General features: G+C 42.0%; 1 protein-coding gene across 1 annotated transcript in view; it reads right to left on the reverse strand.

The window, feature by feature from the left end:
* mamdc2a (MAM domain containing 2a) overlaps nt 1-19,899 on the reverse strand; it is a 40,277-nt gene extending 20,378 nt beyond the window's left edge. The window contains exons 1-3 of the mRNA XM_031300460.2: nt 19,688-19,899; nt 19,436-19,561; nt 52-302 (exon numbers count right to left, since the gene is read on the reverse strand). Of these exons, the coding sequence (XP_031156320.2) occupies nt 52-302; nt 19,436-19,561; nt 19,688-19,715 (405 nt within the window). The 5' untranslated portion in view covers nt 19,716-19,899. The remainder of the gene's footprint in view (nt 1-51; nt 303-19,435; nt 19,562-19,687) is intronic.
* Between the last annotated feature and the right edge of the window lie 5,563 nt (nt 19,900-25,462).

Consider the following 25,462-nt stretch of genomic DNA (forward strand, 5'->3'; position numbering starts at 1 on the left):
AAGATGAGATGACGAATATATGATTTACGGCGGAGAAACAGCCGTTCCTACCTGGTAGGGGATGGTGGTGTTTGGCAGGTCCACACTAGCAATGAGCCAGCTGTCAGAGGCTTTGTTGGCACTCCACAGTCGGTAGTCAAAGTTGTCTCCGTCGGGTCTGAGGTGGAGCTGCAGGGAACCCTGTCCAGTGATCTGGTACACCAGCCTCACACAGCTCCAGTCTTGCTGCTCCAGGACTGGACTGACCAGAACCGCCTGCTCCTGCTCCTTTAAGAAGGCCGAGTCCACTGTTATCAAATGCCCTGTGACACCAACACAAAGATATGTTATATTCATGTGCAGTTCATATGAATATTACACTGGCTGACAGCTGCGGGTTTGTTTATGGAGTTATTATCTTCTGGAGGCTACTTTTTACATCATGTAGAGAGATAACTAAAGGTGATCATATTTATATTCATATTTTGTACTTATCTAGAGAACTTAGGGCATTTTCACACCTATAGTTCGTTTGCTTTGGTCTGAATCAGTTGATGAGTTTGTAAACTTGGAGAGGTTTCCCCTTGGTTCAGTTTTGTTTCAAACCTGGAAAAATCCAGGACCGTTCACTCCTCTTATTGGTCAGATGTGTCTGGGGCGGGAGCAAGAAAGTAAATACAGGAAGAAGGTCCTGTGTTGTGTACGTCTCCATGGTCAAAGCAGCTCATTTCATTTAAATAATTAGACATTGTGAGAGAGACTTCTCTCTGCTGTGCCGGTGTCTGTCTCCAGCTTTAGCACCAGCTGCTTTGTGAGTGACTGTGGTCTGTTTCTGGGAGAGAAACACTGCAAGCTGCTACAGTTTGCTGCTCTACCGCATCGCAAATTACAAAGCACACCTCACTACAGGAGACATTTAGCTCAGACTTACGGAGTACACACAGTTAGTGCGGTACGAGGTCAGATCATGTTCTCACCACAAACGAACAGCTCCAGAGTTGGATTGAAAGCGTACTGAGAATACCTCATCAAGCAGATCTCAGTACGCTTGTTTGGTCCGCTTTTGGTGCAACCGAGTGGGATTGCTGCGTTCTCACCTGCCCAAACGAACCGTACCAAGGGGGAAGAATAAATATAGTGCCATTCAACAGAACTAAACGAGGCAGGTGTGAAAGCGCCCTTAGCTATTGTTTGGTTGGTGATGCCATTATATTGAACTCCTCTGTACTTCATGGGCCAGTTTCATCAAAAATAATCAGCTTCGACAGACAGGAGAGAAAACTGTTACAGAAAGCAGTTATACATATAAAATTGCTACTATCAGTACCATTTCTCCAAACAATAAGATCATTCAATTGTGATCATGAAGAAAAAGGAATGAATAGCAATAGTGTAGGATAAAACTTCACCAGATATTATGGTACACTGTTTTCTTTCACGGAGCTAATTAGACAAGTTTCATCTGTGTCACTGTCTCTTACTGAAAAGTGTGCAATTCACATAACCTGCATGTCATTAAAAGGCCCGGACATACTTTCCACGTTCAGTGCTGCAGACCTGTCATGTTTGATTGTCTAAAAACGGTCTATAAACCTGTCTATTTATTGTAACGAGAGGTCTTTTGAGTGGATAGTTGTTAGGATAAATGCTGACACGTGACATGAGAGGGGCGTGTTTGTGTGACGCTGACAAGCCAGATTTGCAGAAGTGTGGAGGAGATCATGATGGAGATTGTTTGAGGAAGCCATACGCTGCACGCTCACGGCTGCAACCCACGTTTCTACACATAGAACACTATTGAAGACTAAGGCCGTTTTCGAAATTGCCTACTACATACTGCGTTCATCAGTAGTATGCAGCATGAAACAGTTAAATTGGTTTATTCTGCAGTATGCTAGGCCAGGCTGATACCCCGTTTACACGTACATGGTTATTTAAAAAAAAAAACGGAGACATTTCCCTTCGTTTGTGCCCTTCGTTTACAAGCAGACGGAGAACTCTCCTCTGAAAACGTTTCTTTCTAAAAACTCCGGCCAGAGTGGAGATTTTTGAAATCTTCGTTTGCACGTTTGCATGTAAACTGAGACAAACGGAGGTTTAGGCAGCAGAGGAGAGGAAGAGGAAAGAAAAGAGGAAGTGATTTCTTGCTGTTGTTGCTATTTTGGGGATTCTGATTGGCTAACGTGGGCTTGAGCTTCTCGTTACACTGCCACCTACAGGTTTGGCGTGCTCTTGACAGCATATATACACAGGTTCGTGTAAACAAACACTTTTCTGAAAACTGACAGCTGTGCACAATGTTATTTTTGAAAATAAGTGAAATAAGTTAAATGAAACTGAGAGAGTGAAATGTCCGTTTATGAAAATAGCCGGCCATGTGTAAACGTAGCCTGATCATTTGAACAAGCTCTTAAAGCACTAAGCAAAAAAAAGAACTCACACCAACATTGCAAATGAAAAATATAACTTATTGAGCTTTGGATTTTTTGTTTGTTTACTTTATAAGATGCTGAAAATTTAAGAAACTGAAACTTGATTTCTTACATCTTTATTTATGTGAAATAAGCAAAGACAACAAACACTAATTATGAACTAAAATATTAAATCTAATGTATACATGTTAGAATTTATATACAAGACGGGTACCTTTTAAGACCTGAACTACAACACACCAAGGAGCGGGCTTGCAGAGAAGTCAAGGAGAGACGCCAGAGCTACTCGTTAACCCGAGGAGGCCGTCCCTCCCGATGACCAACGCCAGCAGGCCTGGCTTCAGAACGCAAACGCATGCAATGTCTGGGTGAGTCAGTTTAACACAGCACAAACCCAAAAAAAAGACGCACTGGCCAGGCAAGTTTAGACACACGCAGAGAAAAAGAGACACAAGCCATGTTTCATCCACACGTTTTTATGCAAATTAATATATATATATATATATATATATATATATAATTTTTTTCTTAATCGGTAAACATCTAATGCGCTAAACGCTGATGGAAACGTTATTTCCCAAATATATATTGAATTGTGATTACGTTTTAGGTCATTTTATAGTTGCAACCTGCCATAAAACAGGTTTTAGGTAATTTCTGCTTTCTTTGCAGACACGGCGGGTGTCGACAAAGACAGATATAAGTGGACAAACAAGGAGACAACAGACTTTTAAAATTTAATTTAAAGTTGTTGTCTGATTATAGCTTGATATGTGGCTATCAGCTGGCACATAAGCACTATTACCACTTGTGCAGTATTAATCATTCATGTAGGTCCACCAGGCACCATCCATTTTGGCTAGCAAAACTTTGTGTTAGATGTTAAATGTTAGCTTGAATGTTGTGCGATTCAGTGTGAAAATGAATGGAAACACGTCAAAATGCCCCACAAGACCATATATTATATACCTAAAATAGAAGTATAGTAACACGCTCTAAAGTGAACAGTCTATAGTGCCATAGAACGATAAAATGCGATCAGCAGTTGCTGGTTGTATTTAGCTGCTACAGAGCTCCGGGATGCCGGCTACCAGCAGCAGCTGTTTAGCCGCCAACAGGTGACTGTGAGCCGGCTACAGGCACCGCCAGATGACGGTGCTTTCAGGGGCCGTGGTAGTGGAGTTTAGACAGAAAAAGTGAGCCTCATGCGGCGATGACGGTTAAGTTTAGGCACCAAAACGACTCGTTAAGTTTAGAAAAAAAGATGGTGGTTTGGATTAAAACAATTTGTTTTGTTGATGATGATTAAAAATGATGATGCTTTCTTCATAAATTGCACCCTGCTGATACTGCAAAATGCATTTGAGTGCCACAACAAATCAGCTCGACATTCTTGTCTCTGAGTTCTAAAGTCCCCTGGCAGAGTCAGTGATTCATAAATATAAAGTAAACATGAACTCATACTGAGTGGACAAACGTTCTCAATGTGCAGTGATCTAGATGATAGGAAGAGTCAGAGGACATGGAGGGTGTTAGAGGCAGTGCTGTAGCAGTGAGGATGAAAAGTAGAAAAATGTTTTAATTTAATTAATGTCAAATAGTGTACATTGCAGCCTTGTATAAGTGTATTACTTAATTGCCGTATTATGAACTAAAGAGAGACAATGATATATTTTCTGAAGCACACTAGTAATGACTGGAACCCTTTATGTCACAGCTGAGAGTCTTTTTACCCATGCACCCAGGTCTGAGAGAGCAAAGAGACAGTTTAGTGGCTACAAACTGTGTTTATGGAGAGCTGGTTTAAGTGCCATCAGTTCTGTGGTTTGGGGGGGGATTTACAGTTGTTACTTTGATCCCTTATTTGGTGAAATGAAGTTCAACGAGAATCCTTCTAGCAGGAGAAGTCTTTGTGCAGTGATTTGCTCAAACAGTGAGCCATGGAGGAGCAGATAGAACAGAACAGTCCGACATGTACCAACGTATGCAGCCAAGATGATATAAGGATCTTAAATCTAGTTTAAGGTTAATCTGGTTTGCATGTTTAAGTAAATTTACTGCAAATCACATGTGCTTTATATCACAAGTAAACAGTCTGAAAACCATGCAGCTGCAGGGTTTTATAAATTGTGTAGCCTTTTGAAAGTTGCATGAGTTATGTCATGAGTCTAATTTTTGCCAGTGTTAAATTAATGTCATGAGCTAATGGCATGCAGACCTTTAAAATCAATATGCACTTAAACTGCAGTATTATGAAGTGGTCAACATGTATAACTGTGAAAAAAATGTATGTATACTTAATGTTATCTGGATTACACAACTGAAACAAGCTTCAGTAGTCGGCTAATGATTTTCATACTACAAACATATGATGAGGAAACAACCCTGTCTCCTAGAAAATATGATTCTATTAAACTAATTTGCAACTGCAAATACATTTTGGGGGAAACATTATGCCGACTAGATGTTTTCTATTGCGTGTAACATCATGATGAAATACTGTTCATTAACGTATCTGTCATGTTTCAAACATTTTCATTCAGAACGTGTCAGTAAAATGTTAACTTACAAGTATTTCATATGTTTTCTATCAAAATATTCAACCTTGAAATACAATGTCTGCTTGTAGTGACTTCAGCCTTTTTCACTTTTTCATGGTTGGCACTGGCAGTACTTGGTTAAAGTTAGGGAAAGATTGTGGTCTGATTTAATACAGAAAATGTCTGTAGTGACATTTGTGCCTGAACCTAACCAGAGACGTGAGTCTGGATGTAGGGCTGACCCGAATGTTTCCAAGCTTCGACCTTTGCCATGGTAATGGATGTCTAAAGCAGTATTTGAATGCTTTGTTGTTGTTGCAAAAATTAGGCGGATTATGTGAGACACGTGGTGTTGTTTCGTCATCATTGGTCATTTGCATTGGTGCCAGACTTTGGTGTCAGTTCTGTTGAAGTTAATGAGGTGGGCAAGTCCCACTATCAGCCATTATATCTGTGTTGTTTCACCTCTGAGTGAAAAATGCTTCCAGAAAATAAAAATAAACACATTTCGAGATGTTCACTGGTTTCACTTGTTAATGGGTTCAAACAGATCATGACTCTGTCCAGCCGCTGCACATACCTCAAATCAAGAGGAGAGGATTCAGAAATTGGCCAGCAGGGGCGCCTAGTAACTCACCTGGTCCCATGTACCAAGGTTCAGTCCTTATAGCAGCGGCCCAGGGTTTGAATCCGACCTGTTGCCCTTTGCTGCATGTCTTCCCCCTCTCTCTCCGCACTTTGTTCCGTCTGTTCCGTCTGTTGTTCTCCAGCATCTTTTCAACCTGAGCCTGAGCCTGCAGAGGGTGCCGCTGCTGTGGAAGACGTCCTGCCTTGTCCCGGTCCCCAAGAAGTCAACTCCATCTGGCCTCAAGGACTACCGCCCAGTGGCTCTCACATCCCATGTGATGAAGGTGCTGGAGAGGCTGGTCTTGGCCTACCTGAGGCCACAGGTGAGATCTTCTCTGGACCCTCTACAGTTTGCCTACCAGCCTTGTCTGGGAGTGGACGACGCTGTCATCTATCTTCTGCAGTGAGCTCATTTGCACCTGGATGGCGGCTACCTGACAGACAGACCACAGTTTGTCCGTCTGGACCGTGTTCTGTCTGATGTGGTGGTGAGTGGTACGGGGGCTCCACAGGGGACTGTGCTGTCTCCCTTTCTGTTCACCTTATACACCACCAACTTCCAGTACAACTCAGAGTCATGTCACCTACAGAAGTTTTCTGATGACTCTGCAGTTGTTGGGTGTATAAGGGATGGACAGGAGGGAGAGTACAGAGCGCTGGTGGACAACTTTGTGGAGTGGTCTGGTAAGAATCACCTGCTACTGAACGTGGATAAGACCAGAGAGATGGTGTTTGACTTCAGGAGGAAGGGAACGGCTCCGCAGCCCCTTTGCATTCTGGGTGGAGATGTGGACATGGTTGAGGAGTACAGATACCTGGGTGTCAACATCAACAACAGGCTGAACTGGAAAATTAACAGCACTGCTGTTTACAAGAAGGGGATGAGCAGACTCTATTTTCTGAGGAAGCTGAGCTCCTTCAACGTGTGCAGCTGAATGTTGGAGATGTTCTACCAGTCTGTTGTTACCAGCTGAATGGTGGAGATGTTGTACCAGTCTGTTGTTACCAGCTGAATGGTGGAGATGTTCTACCAGTCTGTTGTTACCAGCTGAATGTTGGAGATGTTCTACCAGTCTGCTGTTACCAGCTGAATGTTGGAGATGTTCTACCAGTCTGTTGTTACCAGCTGAATGGTGGAGATGTTCTACCAGTCTGTTGTTACCAGCTGAATGTTGGAGATGTTGTACCAGTCTGTTGTTACTGTAATGTATTGGTGTAGCGCTGGGGGCGCTGTTCAGAAGTGTGGCTTTAGTTTTATTCTTAATGTCTACTCTCAGCCACCGTACTTCTCAGGGTGGCTTTTTGGTTTTTTTTACGTGTGGTTCACAAGAAAAGAATAAAGGCAGTGTGAAGTGCACAACGTCTCCGTCACTGAGAACATTACATGGTGTCAGAATTCTGTCAAGCACAGACTTTTAAACACGTGTAGCTATGGCTACTCCGCAGTTTGAACACCCGAGGATTGACTGGGATGCCACGGACTTATATAAAGAGTTTGACAGATTTAGAAGTCACGCCACATTCGTCTTTGATGGACCGCTGTCGGGGCTAGAAGCTAAGCAGAAGGCGGGCTGGCTCAGCACGTGGATAGGTGAACAAGGCAGAGAAGTCTACAAAACGTTGGAATGGGCGGATGGTGAGAAAGGAGATCCTATTAAGGTACTGGATAAGTTTGAAAGCTACATCAGACCGAGAAAAAATAAGAGGATAGCTCGTCACCGTTTCAAGCAGAGGAAACAAGGTGCAAGTGAGAGTTTCGACCACTTCGTGAAGGACTTAAAGCTGCTTCTTATGGACTGTGAATATGCTGAACCGGATGACATACTGATTGACGCCATCATCGCCAGAGTGCATGAAAAAAGAGTGCAGGAAAGGCTATTGGACAGAGGTGAGGATCTGACATTAGCCAAAGCCTTGGAGATTCCACAACAGTATGAGATGTCGCAGAAACAAATGAAAATAGTCAGAGATGATGCTGAATGCTCACAGGTTTCTACAGTGTCAGCTAAACCCAAGAAGTTCAACCACAATAAAAGGACACACTATCCAGATCGTCCCAGGTTAGCGCAGCAGAAGATTACGGCTAACTGCACGAGCTGTGGCAAGCAGTCGGATCACAGGTGGAACAAAGGCAAGTGTCCTGCTAAAGGCTCAACATGTTCCTACTGTAACAAGCCCAATCACTGGATGGCTGTGTGTCGTAAGCGTGCAGTGCATACAATGTGTGTAGAGTCACCAGCAAGTGAACAGACGGATGAGGAAATTCTGAGCATTAATATCAACCAAGTTGTTTCTCCAGTCTCGTCAATGGATGACAAGTGGACAGCGTGTGTCACTATACTGTCACAGCCAGTAACATTCAGGATAGACACAGGTGCGAAATGCAACACATTGACGCTGGACAGTTATCAGAGACTTTTCCACAAGGGTGAGCTAAAATGCTCCAAAACAGTGCTTCGCACCTACTCCAACCACCAGCTTAGACCTGTTGCTGCAGTGGATTTAACAGTTCACTATAAAACCCATAAGACTGCTGCTGAATTTGAGATTGTGAACATTACACAAGAAAGTGTGCTCAGTGGAACCACAGCAGAAGCCTTAGGTCTGATAGTCAGGCTTGACTCCCTGAAAAAGGCTGCTGAAACCCACAAAAGCGATCTGACTAAGGACAACACGCCCGCAGAGACGGTCCCAGAAGGTCTAAGTGATTTTCCGGAACTGGTACGTACTACAGGGACGCTGCCAGGAAAATACACCATAAAAATAGAGCCAAATGCTAAAGGTGTTGTGCATGCTGTGCGCAGGCAACCAGCGGCGCTAAAGGAAAAGATAATAGAGAAACTAAAGGAAATGGAAGGAAACGGCTACATCGCCAAAGTGGAAAAGCCCACTGAATGGGTCAGCTCCATGGTCGCTGTCACACGTGGAGGGAGCGTAAGGATTTGCATAGATCCCAGCGACCTAAATAAGGTAATCAAAAGAGAGCACTACCCCATGCACACAGTTGAGGAGGTTGTATCCTCCATGCCAGGCGCAAAGGTATTTTCTGTTCTGGATGCCAAATCTGGGTTTCTCCAGATAGAACTAGATGATGACTCATCGCTTCTCACCACGTTTAACACACCAGTTGGCAGATTCAGGTGGCTGAGGCTACCATTTGGAGTTAAATGTGCCCCTGAGATTTTCCAACGCATCATGGATGGCATGCTGGAAGGAATATCAGGTGCCACGGCCATCATGGATGACATTCTAATTGCTGCACCCGATGTGAAAACACATGATGTAATTCTGCGCAAAGTCATTGAGAGAGCCACAAGCTACAACCTGAGGCTCAACTTCAAGAAGTGCCACATTCGACAGAGCGAGGTGCCGTATGTGGGACACTTATTGACAGCAGATGGTCTTAAGCCAGACCCGGCTAAGGTTGAAGCAGTCAGGTGCATGGCTCCACCCACCGACAAGGAAGGAGTCCGCCGCTTCCTGGGGTTTGTCACATATCTGTCAAAGTTCATTCCTAACCTCAGTGAGGAAGACGCGCCCCTTCGTCAGCTTATTAAAAGCAACGTGGAGTTCTCATGGCAGCCAGCTCAGGAAAAAGCCTTTGGCAGGCTAAAAGACTTGTGCTCTCATCCTCCAGTTCTAAAGTACTATGATCCAGCTGAGCCTGTAGTGATATTTTGTGATGCAAGCAGCAGCGGATTGGGAGCTGTGCTCCTGCAGGACGACCGTCCTGTCGCTTTTTCCTCCAGATCGCTGACGGACGCCGAAACTCGCTACGCTCAAATAGAGAAAGAAATGCTCTCTATTGTTCATGCATGCACAAAGTTTCATCATTACATATTTGGCAAGCAGGTTACTGTCTTTAATGACCACAAACCACTCGAGGACATCTTCAAAAAAACGCTGCTCTCAACCCCCATGCGCATACAGCGGATGCGCTTGCGCCTTCAATGGTATGATTTAGATGTCAAGTACAGGAGAGGAAAGGATATGGAGCTGCCTGACACTCTCTCAAGGGCTCAGCTGAAATGCAACACGCCAGAGCTGGACAGCTTAGAGTGTGTTTCTATGCTAAACTATGTAGCAGTAAGTGATGAAAAGTACAGTGAGCTGCAAGACTGCACAAAGAAAGAGCTGAACCTCCTACAGCACATAATCCAGCAGGGATGGCCAGAACATAGGAGAGACGTTCCTGTTGCTGTTCAGCCATACTGGGATTCAAGGAGCCAGTTCACAGTATGTGATGGAGTGGTGTACAAAGGACTGCGCATAGTGGTGCCGCCCACCATGAGACACCGCATGCTGGAGCTCATACATCAGTCCCACCTGGGGATAGTGAAAAGCAAACAGAGAGCACGTGAAGTGCTTTACTGGCCAGGCATGAGTGCTGAAGTAGAGGACATGGTGAGAAACTGTAGTAAATGTGCAGAGTTCCAAAACAGACTGCCGAGACTGCCACTACTACCAACAGTAACTCCAGAACTGCCTTTTGAGCAGGTGGCATCTGACATTTTTGAGTGGGACGGGAAACATTATGTAGTGCTTGTGGACTACTACTCAAAGTTCATTGAAGTAGATGTACTTACAGACCAGCGTAGTCGCACTGTCATTGAATCACTGAAAGCTCAGTTTTGCAGACATGGCATTCCCGCTGTATTGAGAACGGACAACGGCCCACAGTACGCAGCTGAGGAGTTCAAAAGCTTTTGTGAGAGCTACGGCATCTCCCACCGCACATCATCACCTCACACTCCTCACTCTAATGGAGAGGCCGAGCGAGCAGTACAAACGACTGTGGTACAAAGCTCAAGACAAACAACTAGCACTGCTTGACTACAGGACAACCCCTCTTGAGTCTGTAGGCTTGTCATACACCACCAAACGAGGAAGAGTGGTGAAACCCCCTCAAAGACTGGATTTGTGATTGTTTCTTTTATAAAGTTTAATAGGAATTGAGCATGTTCTGTGACTTACTCTGCTAAGTAAGGCTACTGTGAGAGTTGTAGCAACAAGTTAAGTTACACACTTTCTTTCCGTGTGTTATGTGCTAATATAATATTTGAATTGGTGGCTTCATTCAGGTTTGTGCTAATGTTAGCCTTATTATAGAATGCTGTCCCATTATCTACAATTGCGGTATGTCCTTCTCTGAAGAGGGGGAGATGTAATGTATTGGTGTAGCGCTGGGGGCGCTGTTCAGAAGTGTGGCTTTAGTTTTATTCTTAATGTCTACTCTCAGCCACCGTACTTCTCAGGGTGGCTTTTTGTTTTTTTTTACGTGTGGTTCACAAGAAAAGAATAAAGGCAGTGTGAAGTGCACAACGTCTCCGTCACTGAGAACATTACAGTTACCAGCTGAATGTTGGAGATGTTCTACCAGTCTGTTGTTACCAGCTGAATGGTGGAGATGTTCTACCAGTCTGTTGTTACCAGCTGAATGTTGGAGATGTTCTACCAGTCTGTTGTTACCAGCTGAATGTTGGAGATGTTCTACCAGTCTGTTGTTACCAGCTGAATGGTGGAGATGTTCTACCAGTCTGTTGTTATCAGCTGAATGGTGGAGATGTTCTACCAGTCTGTTGTTATCAGCTGAATGTTGGAGATGTTCTACCAGTCTGTTGTTACCAGCTGAATGGTGGAGATGTTGTACCAGTCTGTTGTTACCAGCTGAATGGTGGAGATGTTCTACCAGTCTGTTGTTACCAGCTGAATGTTGGAGATGTTCTACCAGTCTGTTGTTACCAGCTGAATGTTGGAGATGTTCTACCAGTCTGTTGTTACCAGCTGAATGGTGGAGATGTTCTACCAGTCTGTTGTGGCCAGCATTCTCCTCCGCCATCTGCTGGGGCAGCAGCATCGGAGCCAGCAACACAAACAGACTGAACAAACTGATCAGGAAGGCTGGCTCCGTTACTGGCTGCAAACAGGACACTTTTGAAACTGTGGTGAAGAGGAGGTCACTGAAAATACTGTTATCTATCATGGATAACCCTGACCACCCTCTCCACCCCCCCACACTGGTCCAACAGAGGAGCACCTTCTCTAAGAGGCTCCGACAGCTTCGATGTCGCACGGACCGATACAAGAAATCATTCCTACCACAGGCAATCAAACTATTTAACACTTCTTCACTGAGTGACAGATAAGACTCATAAATATCATAACTGCACTAATTGCAACTTGCACAATAGATTTGTTTACCTACAGCTTTATAAATACTATTTAAACAGTTGTACAGTTTTTAGTCCCAACTTATAGATATTTTAAAATATTTGTTCTTATATTCTATCCTATTATTATTTCATGTATATTGTATCCTTTTACTTCATGTATATTCTGTATGTGTGATGTGTGTCTGATATTTATGCTGCTGCAACACTGGAATTCAATATCAATAAAAATCTATCTATCTATCTATCTTTCCTGTCTACAACTATCCAATGCCCAAACAATAATCTTTAAAAAAAGAAAGTGTCTGGCAGAAGCTGTGAACAGTCCAGAGATAGGATGAGGAGTGTTGGTGGAGGTGGTCTGAGGGACAGCTCTCCACCTCGCTCCATCCATCCTTGTCTGTCTGTTTTTCCTGTTGCAGCAGAGCCTCAACTCTCTTAGAGCTTAGATCGGCCCAAAAAATCAAGCCCGAACCTGCCCGAGCCCGAGCACGTTGCGTCCGAGCCCAGCCCGGCCCGACACATTAACTGTAATTATGAGCCCGAGCCCGATTTAAACCCGACAATTTTTTAATACGTGGGCCGTTATAACTGGCGTTCTCAACTACAATTCAGAGTTGTTTGAACTACTGAAATCTGTTTAGAATAATACAACAAGGACGAAGCTGTAAACTGCGCTGTTTGTTTAGAATGGAACGGATCGCAAATGGATCTGAATGAAGAAACGTAAAAAAAAAAAAAGAAACAATGATGAACAACATATTGTTGTCACTGCCCACGACTTGTTTAAACTGCTTCCATACCTCCGACTTTCCTCCACGCTTGCTCAAAGTTAATTCTCCTGTTTTTCTTTTTTTCTTTACATCTTCAAGCTCCCGGTGTGATGCGTGTGAGAGGAGGAGACTCCGCGCATGAAGTGCTGCATTTTGTAACTGCAGCCTAACTTTTGTACACATTTGTTACTTTTATATAGCCTATATATATATATATATATATATATATATATATATATATATATATGGCATAGCTTTCTCCCCACCCAAATAGGATAATAAGGTAATGGATAAAAAAAAAAAAAATTGCTTGATCAAGGGTCCGGCACGGGCCCGGCCCGGCCCGAAGATGTGGCGGAAAATAACGGCCCGAGCACGACCCGAGGTCCGGTCTGGCTCGGGTCGGGCTCGGGCTCGGGCTCGGGTTGAGAATCTAAACTCTAAACTCTCTGTCTCTGATGTCTCTGTTTAGTGAATATAACCACCGAGGATATCTATACTGGTTTTCACCACAAACTCTGCCTTGGCTTCTTTTTTTGGTGCTGCCACCTCAGCTCATGCCCACATTGCCACGGCAACCAAACAGAAAACACCGCCGTGGTCCCGTCTTCTTTTTTATGAGTCTATTTATTGCCACAGCGGGTGTAGTCTGCCACCATCTCCAAGGCTGGTTAGTGGTTAAGTGCACAGCTCTCTGCTGAAGCCTCTGTCTGCTGCAGAGTACGCTCGCATTGCCAGACCTTCCTCCACAGCGCTGTGGAGGAATGTCTCTGGGAGAAAAACGTGCTCTCGTTCAGTGCAGTAACAGTGCAGTAAATAGCCTGAACTTGTTTTGGTGGAACATGTGTACGTTCAAAAGTAGTTTTAGTCGTGCAACAGAAGACTCAGATTGGACAGATAGTCTAGCTAGCTGTCTGGAATTACCCTGCAGAGATCTGAGGAGCAGTTAACCATAGTCCTCACAAATCCACCTGAGGTTAGAACACCAACACAAAGAAAGAGGAAGGTGAGAGACATCCGGCCAAATTCACGGCGGCACCTGAACAATCCCGGAAATGAAACGTTGTCGATATAGACTAGGTGCAGAGCTCTGTTTACACTGTCACAGGGAATACACAGCAGACTGGCTGCAGGGAGAACACACTGAGAGCTGAAGGCTTGGCTGGGAGAGACATGGCACACACAGTATTTACACTATACTGCCACTTATCTTAACAGTGGGAACATAAACTGTGCTGACAGATTATCCAAACCAGAGGGAGCTACTTCGGGATGCTCTGTGGCTGGACGCACACAACGAAGCGGTCGGTGGAAAACAAGACAAAAGGGGGAGTCCATCGGAATGTCTGGTTTGGCACGTGTGATGCAGAGGATCAAAACACAGCACATCTCACACTGTAACATTTCAAAATTATATTTAATCAACTTATTTTTTACCAATAGGTCAGTGTAATTACATACGTTAGAAGGTTACAGAACTCATATATAATATGAGAAAGAACTGCCAAGCCTCCTACTCACCAACACTAGATCGATCACACACAAAATGGATGAGCTACAAATACACACGGAACTGCTGCGTGATATTTTGGCTGAACACACTTATCACGGACGACAGCTAGCAGCTAACAGCGAACAGCTAGCAGCTAACAGAGTGAGCTAGCTACCAGCAGAATCGAGACAGGGTAGGTGAATTTAAACAATGTCTGAGTTGAAAATGCATCATGTTGTCCCGCAAGGGCCCTGTTCATGTTGCACAGACATTTTAATTGCATTTTGTGTCTGTTAAGAGGCACAAAGGCACTCTAAAACTTGCCCCAACACCTGCCGTTTTAGCTCAGTGGAAGCTCGTACACGTAGCTGCAGCTACTCCATGTAGCCTGCACCGATTCAGGTCGGGTTTTTTTCAAACGAAAGTACACGCATATATATAGCGATCAAGATTAACGTAAAAATTGGTCGGAATTCTCCTTTAACAGTTTACGGTTAAATTGGGCAGATTTGATTACCTGTGATGTTCATTACCTGACTAGTTGATATCTTCAGTTACTATTTTTACATGCAAAACTCTACAACACTACAACTCTACAACTCTACAACTCTACAGCACCACAGCTCTACAGCACTACAGCTTTACAACACTACTCAGATTACATGACGTGATGTTTTGGGACATATTGGTGGGATTGCTGTGGACGAAGTACACACGGAGATACACTGGTAAGAGCAGATGAGGTTTAACCATGTATCCATGTAAGCAGCATGTGCACAGAGCAGCCACCACGCGCCCACCAGGGTCTGCTTTGTGAGCGCTGGAGGGCCTACACGCCCTCGCAGGTAAACTCTGCACATTCCTTTATTTACGGTGATGTCTTGTGCTACATCGTTTATAAAGACAGACTGCAGACGGCCGGTACACCTCCGGGCGTCCTGAATGATAGCTGTCAATCAAGGTAAACTAAGGAGTTCTGTGGGTGAGACCGCTTTGAAAGTGACCAATAGGAGGGCCAGTGCCTCCCTTGGTTTCCGCCCGCAAAATGTCAGTTTCGTTCGAGCGAGCAGAAATCAACTTGGAGAGCAGGGTTTACCTGCGAGAGCGTGTAGGCCCTCCATGGCTCTCTAAGCAGACACTCTGTGGCGGCTTCTCTGTGCGTGTTCACATAATGCCCTTTGAGCCACTGAATGGCATTTACTGTAAAAAATCTGTGCAGGAAGTGTTGCATTTTCAAAATAACAGCAAAATAAAAGCAATTGGAAATAATTGTTGAATGAAAACAGCACTTGTGTTAAAAAAGAGAAAGTGAGAGGAGCAGAGTGTTTTTCCTGATGAATTAGTGCTGTGGAAATGGACATCGCACTGAAGACAACAGGTACACATGGAGGAAGTGTTGAGTTAACAGCAAACAGCAAATTCAAACAGGAGCAGATCAGAAAACAGAGAGGATTCTTACTTAAATATGATCCAAACAGAAGAGACAAAGGCCCCATCCACTTGTTGAAGGTTCACAGTTGTTTGTATCATAAATACAGAGCTGTTTTAAAAGGAATGCAAATTTGAAGTACTTTACATACACACACACACACACACACACAAATCTAATGACATCATGTGTGACAACCACTCAGCTACAGCACCTTTCTCTTTCTAATGAACTCAGAAAAGTTGGGATAAACATCCAGTGGGAGTTTACAGAATGCAACGGTGATCCAGAATCAGATCCAGAATCATCTTTAACGGCCATGTAAGTGTAAACACATACAAGGATTTAGACTCCAGCTTTTTGTTGCTGTCACTCACTCATATTTACATGTTTGAATGACGTGTTTAACCCTATCAAATCTATAATTGACTGAAAGGTGGATGCAGGGTTATTGCAGAGGGATTAATCCTGACACCATGGACTGGTGTTCAGTGTTGAATGATTGATTGTATTGTATACTACACTGCAGTATAATGTACATTACCCTGACAGTAGACAGTTCAGTGAAGTAGGAGACATCCTGTGTCCAGCAGTTAACCCTTTTAAAATGAAACGAAATTCGTACAACCATACATTCTAGAGTTTTCCCTGAGAGAAGGGGAGTGGATGTGGTTTGAAGAATTTTAATTAGGTAATGGAACTTCTTTGTGGAAAAACTGTATCATGTCTGAACATATGTCTCGAGGGCATCTTTACCCTCTCTCACTGGAGGTAAATAAATGTTAACACACTACTTCTGGAGGGAGCGATGACAGAACATGGGGGGAGGGGGTGTTTGAGAAAGAGAACAATGAGAGAACAAGCTGGTAGATGAAGTTTTTACTATATGAGAGTCCAGTAATAGCCGTGACGTGATGGCACTGTGTGTTTCATGACAGGGAAAACCCTGATAATGTTTTGTTACCAGACTGAAACACGCACACGCACACACACACACACACACACACACACACACGAAAAGGAAAAGACAACGGGTCAATCTCAGTCGGGCTTTCAACAGATGGAGGTTGGCCCTCAGGTATGTAATATGTCATTTCATTCATAAAATCACTTTACAATGCCAATGTGGTTGTAGTTAGTAGCCATTAAATTATACGTTTTATTCCTTTAAAGTGGCCATATTATGCTCATTTTCAGGTTCATAATTGTATTTAGAGGTTATATCAGAATAGGTTTACATGGTTTAATTTTCAAAAAACACCATATTTTTGTTGTACTGCACATTGCTGCAGCTCCTCTTTTCACCCTGTGTTCAGGTCTCTGTTTTAGCTACAGAGTGAGACCTCTCACTGCTGTAACATCTTTGTTGGCAGTCGCACATGCTCAGTAGCTAGGTAAGATCACATGATCAGTAGCTAGGTAAGATCACATGCTCAGTAGCTAGGTAAGATCACATGCTCAGTAGCTAAGTAAGGACTACATGAGCTAGCTAGCTGTTTCTCCAACTTCAGTAGTACAAGGCAGGATTAGCCGGGAGACTTCTTCTAAACGAGGGCACACTTCCAACTTTGCGTGGAATACCTGCAGAACAGGGACATGGAAGTAGTTCTATACAATTTATTTTATAGATTAGGGTGAATTTGTGTGTGTTGTAGCAGTGTTTTGCCATTAAGAACGAGCTAGCATGCTAGTGCAGTTTGTATGTGTGTGGAAGCACCAGACACAACATAACACCCCAAACCCAGAAAAAGTGATTTTTTTCATAATATGGGCACTTTAAGTGTGTGTTTGTGTTGGCCTACTAGTTTCTTTTCCCTTGTCCCCCTGTGATAATGTAAAACATCTACAGGTTTCATATAATGCACTATATTTATTACTATGTTGGTTGCTACAACAATCTCTTAATGCATTGGCTCGTGACACAGTGACAGTGATACCTGGTTTAGCTCACGATACATCCAGGCTAAGTATGCAACACTCAGTTGTCTTACTCTTAATGTAAGCAAAACAGTGGGCATGTATTTCTCTATCTATAATTATTATCCTTTACTGTCATCAGGCGAGACATTGGGATAAAATGTTTTTCTCTATGAAGAGGAATGTTACACAACATCAGCCTGATATCTGTATTATGGAGAGGTGACACATATTGTTGATCATTTCAAGTATATGGCATAATTATTGATTCTAACTTAAGTTTTAAAAAACACGTAAAATTTTAGACATATAAAACACCAGTTACCAATAGCAACTACTAAACTGTTTTTGCATTCAATGATCTTCTCACATTTATCTTACTGTTCTACAAGCTGGTCCCAGGCAGGTGGGATTACACTAAACCCCTTATGTACCCTTTACAACAAGCTGTGAAAGTTCTTGACAAAAAAACAAGAAACTACCATCACTGCACCATCATAAATAAACACAACCTATTAACTTTTGACCGTTTTCTCTGTTTTGCAGACATGTGCCTGATATATGAATTGACCCATGATCTTGCACCACCCCCACTCAAGCAATGTGTGTCATTTTGCAGAGATAATGTAAGGGTCTCCAGGGCTTCTGTAAGAGGTGACTGTTACACTCAATTTAGGAAGACTACATTTGGTCAATCAGCTTTTTCATTTACAGCAGTAGAAAAGTAGAACTTAATTCCACTTCCCATTAGAGATTGTACAAGTCTCAGCAGTTTTAAAATGTCCTGAAAGACTTGGCTGAAGGTGAAACAATTATGGAATGTATATTTTGTATTGATAGTATTGTCTATATTGTCTATATTGTCCTTTTATCTCCCTTGCCCAGGGACCACAGATGTAAATTAGCTGTATAGCTAACTCTGGTACAGGGCTTTAACTGTGCATGGTCCCTGACAAATAAACTAATAAACTTAACTTAATGCAACGATGCATCTGTAACTTATTCTCTTATTGTAAATAAATAATTTTCTGTCTGAGCAAAACATTCATCGTGACTACATGACCTCCCCGTTCGCTAACTCCTAGATCTTTACGACAGCAGGTGTGGTAAAAACAATCGCTAGAATCAACACAAACTGAAAGTTGTCACTTTCAAAAGGTGCCATGCAGAGTTTTAGACCACTAGTGCTATGGAGTAGGGCTACATCATACGAGGAAAATATGCGCTATGCAATAACGTTGTTACATATCGCAATAACGATATTGCCTGTGATAAATAAACAGATATTAAAGTGTACTCAGTTCTGCATTTCTGCTTTTCATGTTCTACTAAATACAACAAATCGCTTGTTGAGTTTAAAACTAATGAAAGGAAAGGAAATAATTTCCAACATTCTTCTATTGAACAAATTGAACATGGAATTCAATATAAAAGGCACCACTAAAAAGAATGACTACTCATATTCTCTTTCAACTAACACAAAAAATATCTGAGTGTCTATGTGATGTGTATATTGCGCAAGCCAGCAATGTGTGTGTGTGTGTGTGTGTGTGTGTGTGTGTGTGAGAGTGTGCGTGCGTGCGTGCGTGCATGTGTGTGTGTGTGTGTGTGTGTGTGTGTGTGTGTGTGTGTGTGTGAGTATAGGAGTGCATGCACACACACACACACACACACACACACACACACACACTGTGTGTTTTGTAGACACTTGTGAGCTGTTTTAGAAAAAGGTATTAGATTTACTGGCCCTATTTTAAACAATAAAGAAAGTAAGAAATATTTTTCTTATATGTAGTTTAGTACTATTCTTTCTGGAAGAATTTATCATTATGATCAACCTAATTATTTCCTGGATTTTGTATCATCTTGGTCTCCAAATGTATGGAGAAATGCAGGAAAAGAAAAAAATTGGCGAGGACCCCCAGACCCCCTGGACACACACACACACACACACACACACACACACACACACACACACACACTTCTCAAACCAAAGTTACAAACTTGGGAGTGACAGTGAAGTATTCCAAGCATATTTATTTCTGTCAGTAAGCAGAGCTCATGATGACACAGTACCTTCTTCATTCATGCTCCAGCTGCCGTACTCCGGGTCGGACGTGTAGCCACAGGTGCCCAGCTCGAAGTTGCAGGATCCGGGCAGCAGCTGCTGCTGCGCCCGGAGGAGTCCGCACAGGAGCAGCACTGCGAGGGGAGAAAAGAATAGAGTTAAACTTCACGGTTTGAATGCAAAAACAAGAACAACGTTAGAGGAATTCTGCAGCAACTGTGTGCATTCTTCCCTTTCCCAAACGAGTGTGGTTTAGCTACCGTGCAGAGAGAGGCGGCCGCTGCTCATCGTGTCCGCGGTGCAGAGACTCTGTAGTTTCTGATCTGCTCCCGGTAAATCCCTCAAAGAACTACAGGCCAACAGCGAAGAGTCTTTCACATGTTGTAATGTCAGCAGGAGAGATACAGTGTGTGTGTGGGTGGATGGATGAATGGATGTCCCGGGGTCGGTAGGGATGTGTCGGTCAACAACGACTCGGCCTTATGAGTTGGCTCCTTTAAGTGAACGATGGGAGACGCTTTGGTCTGAGTCTGTGGGTACGTCCCATAGCACTTGAATTGCCTCCTCGACCAAAAAAAGAGACAATCCCCATCACTACTCTCCGCCTACTTCTGCTGCGCTACTGTCCCACTGATGAGTCAGGGCCTTCGTGGAGTTCCCCCTCAACCACCTTCAACATGTGTTTGAACTCACATCAGAGTAGGCTAATAAAATACTTACCAAAGGCTGAATAAATTTGCATGTCCAAACAAGTTAATGACACCCACTCTGTTGCATGTTGCATGGTGGGCTGAGGGACTACAGGAAGCACAGATAATCAGACATATGTGCTCAAATAAAAGATGTTGAGCTTGTAACAGGATGTTCAGAAACAATTCCAAAGTCTGTAAATGTAAATTAAGTGTCTCGAGATAACTATTGTTATGATTTGATACTATAAATAAAATTGAATTGAATTGAATTAAATCACCCTTTAAACCTGTGAAACAGAGAGGTCCCTGGTGGCCGAAGGTCCAGCACAGAGAAGCACAGAGGCACACGGCTGTGCTGGTGGGGCACAAACAGCAGAGGGGTATTTAGGTGCAGTGGCTTTCAGAAAGTTAACATGTTTCTCATCTGCATGATATACTACAGGCCTAAATGATACATTAAGACAGACCAGCCAATCAAAGATTAAGCAATCATTGGAAAGTTAAGGCAAACAGATACGTTTTGAGTTGAGCAGGTGAGGAGATGGGCGGGGCAGCTGGCAGGATCTGAAATGAAAGGAGAAAAGTCTGAGGGCATCTGATGGACAAGTAAAGAATAACCCTGAAGGGGAAAGTGGAAATGGCTGAAAGCAGGGGCGTGTTTCTCTTTCTTTTCTATTGGCCGAGCATCTCTACCACAGCCGGACTAACTTGAACTGACAGTTGGTTGGTTAGTGTCCAACAACCATAGGAACACACAGAGCTTACTATAAGCCGTAAACAGGCGGTAAAAACCCTGATTGAGACGCATATTCTGAATGCGCAGTATACATGTCCAAAGAATGCTTCTAAAACCTGAATAATACCGGCATTTCCCACTTCTTAATCGGAAAATGCTGCATTCGGAAAAGGGCTTATTCGGAATATCCAAAGGAAATATGCTGTTTACATGACCTGAATCAAATTCGGAAAATTGTCATATTCGAAATAATAGTGGAATATTAGTGTGCATGTAAATGTACTCATTGTGACACACAGTGCTATAGTGCTAAATAAAAATGAAGGTTCAATATAATATCACAACCACCAATACTACAAAACAGCAGCAGCCTCAAAGCACCAGGGATGAACTGTGTTCATGTGGGCTCACCCTCCACTCCATCCCACCATATTCCTCTATTTCCTGTTTCAAAATGAGAGTGGTTTTTCCAGGGGATGAAGAATCTGATGTGAAATAAATGTGGGCCCTGCAGGAGCTCAAAACTCAACAGTTGCAAATGTGGAAACTTATTACACATCTGGATATGGTTATGTTAATAACATCACATCCCAATACATAATACTACAAGTCTGCTTCTGCTTACTGAGCAAGATATGTGTTGCTTTTTTTCTTTGCAATGATAATGATAGAACAGAGAAAGGGAAAAGACAGTCTATCAGCACTGCTCCAATCCCAACACATAGACACTGGACTGGAATGAACTCACGTGTAATAAGAGTGATTTTTGTGCTCACCAATCATCAGGGTCTCAAAGGATCATACCAGCATTTCTGTATGTCTTTTTCATATGAAAAATGCATTGTCCTCCTATAAGATCAACCTCAAGAGGGGTCTGTTTCTGTCCCACCAAAGTGTGACGAATGTAATGAATTAAACAGGAATTAGATCTTTGTCATGCTGAGGACCAATGAGCCTGCAGTCAATACCATACAGGCATCTGAGTGTGAGCCAGGGAAACATACAGTATAACTAGATACTCATAAGTTGTCTTTCTATTAGAAACCAGGAGCTGCACCTGAGATATGTGAGGAAACTCCTAATGTTTTTGCATGGCAGAGTCTGCAACAGGCTTGAACTTAGATACTTTGTAGCTGCATTATTTCACTTTGTGCAAACATTAGGGGTGTTTAAATTAATCATTGCATCCATGCATTGTGATGCGGACCTAGACGACTCTGCAATGATGCAGTTAAAAGACCATAATCGATTATTGCCTACTGATGTTACTTGTTGATTTTCCGTCCACTGATTTTTTTGTTTTAGCCTTTTGTCTGTTGTCTGCTGTGTGTGTACTTTTAGGGGCAGATGCAATAAAAAGGGGAGTTCATATATATCTGACTGCTTTAATTTGTTGATGAAAACCATGTGTAGCTATATACAATAATATTGAAGAGGGGACGCATCAGGATGCATCGTGATATCGAATTGATTTGAATTGTTGACAGGATAATCGGGATCAAATCAAATCGTGACACCAGTGAAGATTCACACACCTAGCAAACATGCAACCCACACAACTTCATCTGTAACACTTTACAATAGGGACCACACAATTTGAGTTGTTACCAGGGAATAAATGAGGAAGGAATAACAAACTCACTAACTAACTCCATGGATGTAAATATTGATGTGTGGTCTGAATGTGGTGAATAAAACACTTGTTAACAATCCTGCTGTCGCTGATTTTTTTATTAAGGAACTAATTGTAACGATAATGGTGAAGTAATGAGGAACTCTTTGATAACTACTCAGTATTATGTATCAATTCACATGCTTTTAAAAGCTATGTGAATCACATTTAAAAAAGTCAAAACTGGTACTCGTAAAACAGTCAGTAATGTCAAAGTATTTATAATTTGTATCATATGCAAAGTCTATAATACGACCCTTTAACATGAGTCAATGGGTGGCTATCTTTGTTCGTCTCGCTTGGTTAGGGCTCTTAGTGTGCGGGGCCACTACCATTCCACATAGGCTTTATACAATTTACACTGTTTTATTCTTTACTTTTAAACCTATAGTGCGTAGTTTCTGTCTCCCCCATGAGGAATTCTAAGTAATGATAACAAAACTGTCGGCGCGTCCACATGATACAAGGCTACGTGATTGCGCACCACCCCCACCCCTCCTCCACACAGTTGCTAGTAGCCAAGGAGGACACGGAGGATTAAAAAACATGATGGACTCTTCAGAAGAGGCCATTATCTTCACTCACAATTTTCCATACTGAGAAATCCAGAGAGAGTTGTGTGGAGCTAATAATGAGTTTGTTCATTGTGTAACTGCTTATTGTTCTTACTGTAGCATAGCCTATCTCATAATACACTTGATATGATCAAACAATAAATAACAGTTTATTGTTGTGTTTGGACAAGGTAAATCCAGGTGGGTATATGTTTTTTTAACATTTAAGATCTATTAAATATACACAATTTTATTGATGTGAAAACTCATACTTGATATGATTGCAAATGAAAATGATGTAATTATATCATTGTGATTTATCATTTTCTTACATTAAATATTTGTATTAATGTAATTTATTAAGATTTTTACAATAAACTATATAATAAAACCAAATAACAACAGTACTCATCTTAATTTTAAACCTAATTATTTGTATTATAGCAGTGTTTGACCATATTTATAGGCAAACTGTTGTAAATATCCTTCATTACATATTCCATGTAAAATTAAAGCTACAAACTGTATTTCATTTAGGGAAAACGACTGTATTATACTAGATTATATTCCGTTATTTTTTGCAGTTTTTTATTTTTTACAGTGTGGCCATTTGGGTTGGACTACTTTCTAAAATGAAACAAACCCAAACAAAACACAGCTGTAGTTCCAGCTAAATGAAGAGTCCTCCAGAGTCTGGCTGTTGGAAGGGGAAGCAAATAATCGGATTCCCCCAAAGGTTTAACTGTTGCTCTAATTTTCAATGCCAGTACATTTTTATATTTCTTCTTCAAAAGGATCAAAAGTCAATTCTATTTATGAAGGCCTCTTAGGGCTTTACAATCTGTACAGCAACTGGCACCCTTTGTCTTTAGACCCTTGAATCTGATTTGGAAAAACTTCCCAAAAACCTCATTTAAACGAAACCTCAGGAAGAGCAACAGAGGAGGGATCCGTCTTCCAGGACAGAGAGACATGCAAGAGATGTTGTGTGTACAGAAAAGACCAACATTTATCATATACAGTATTTCTTTTTCTTGACTTATTTTTTACAGGCATGTGCAGGTATGTATGTGTGTATGGCATGTACAGTATATGTTTATGTATCAGTATGTGTGTGTGTGTGTGTGTGTGTGTGTGTGTGTGTGTGTGTGTGTGTGTGTGTGTGTGTGTGTGTATATATATATATATATATATATATATATATATATATATATATATACTGTATGCATCCGTTTTTGTGTGTGTATTTGCTTTGAGTATCACTGTGCCATAGGGTGTATATATATATATATATATATATATATATATATATATATATATATATATATACAAAAAAGAACAGACAAACACAGTGTAATTACAACATAAATTGAGATGACAATGACCACACAAGCTCCTCTCCACCACAGACACCTGGGGAAGACACACAAGTGGTAAAACACTAGCACATGATTCACACAGAGGGACAGGAGACAAGGACACCATTCATCAAGAGAGGGACAAGAGGGGAGACTGGGAAAAAAACACCCAGATCCAAAAAAAAGGGAACTAAATATGGAGTTAGATAAATACGACTTTTCAAGGACCTGTGTGTATTCTGTTTTTTAATTATGAAGCATTAACACTTTGTTTTACTGCTTTTCATTGCTTACAATATTAGAAGGAAGCAGGTTGAATCAATAGCTTTAACAGTTCCTGGCCAGTAAATAGTTGACTCCCCCACAGTGGTTCCCCCACATCAGGATAACACACTCTTTCCACAGATGCTCTTCATCTCTTATGTAAGATTGTTTGAAAGTGAAGTTGCAGGCTTTTTCTGAGTGTCAGGTGGGGGAGGCAATGAGAGACAGTCAAGCTGTTCCATTTCCTAAACATGTTTCAAGACTTTGAATAAAAAATAAAAAATGTAGATCACATCAGAGAGTTGTCTGTGTTGTAATCTTATCTTCAGTTATTCAATTGGAGATTTTTGGGATCAGAAAACATCACAAAGCAGGATTTAGAATAAAAAAAAAACATTTCACAAAAGATTGCATTAGGTGGGACAAAAGATGCACTGGATAATTTTGTAGATGGGCTTTATAAATACTGCATTGGTTTTTGCCAAGCTTCTCCTACTGCAAAATGAACCCTTTATGGTTTAGGTCTACATATCTCCCCCTTCTGGCAGCTCTGTTGTGTGCTTTATACATGTTTTCCAGAATGGGAACACAGAAAAATAGAAAACAAATGAATGCCAACACTTACAGCTTAAAATAACATTGACAGTTAGTAATCACAACTACTGCTACAAAGATGTTTAACATTACATTGAGTGCTAGTGAGGTCCATTTCTCTGCTCTAAAAGAGATCTGACCAGCACTTTGTTATAACATGAGATC

The sequence above is a fragment of the Sander lucioperca genome, chromosome 2, assembly GCF_008315115.2.
Source record: "Sander lucioperca isolate FBNREF2018 chromosome 2, SLUC_FBN_1.2, whole genome shotgun sequence".
Taxonomy (NCBI): Eukaryota; Metazoa; Chordata; class Actinopteri; order Perciformes; family Percidae; genus Sander; species Sander lucioperca.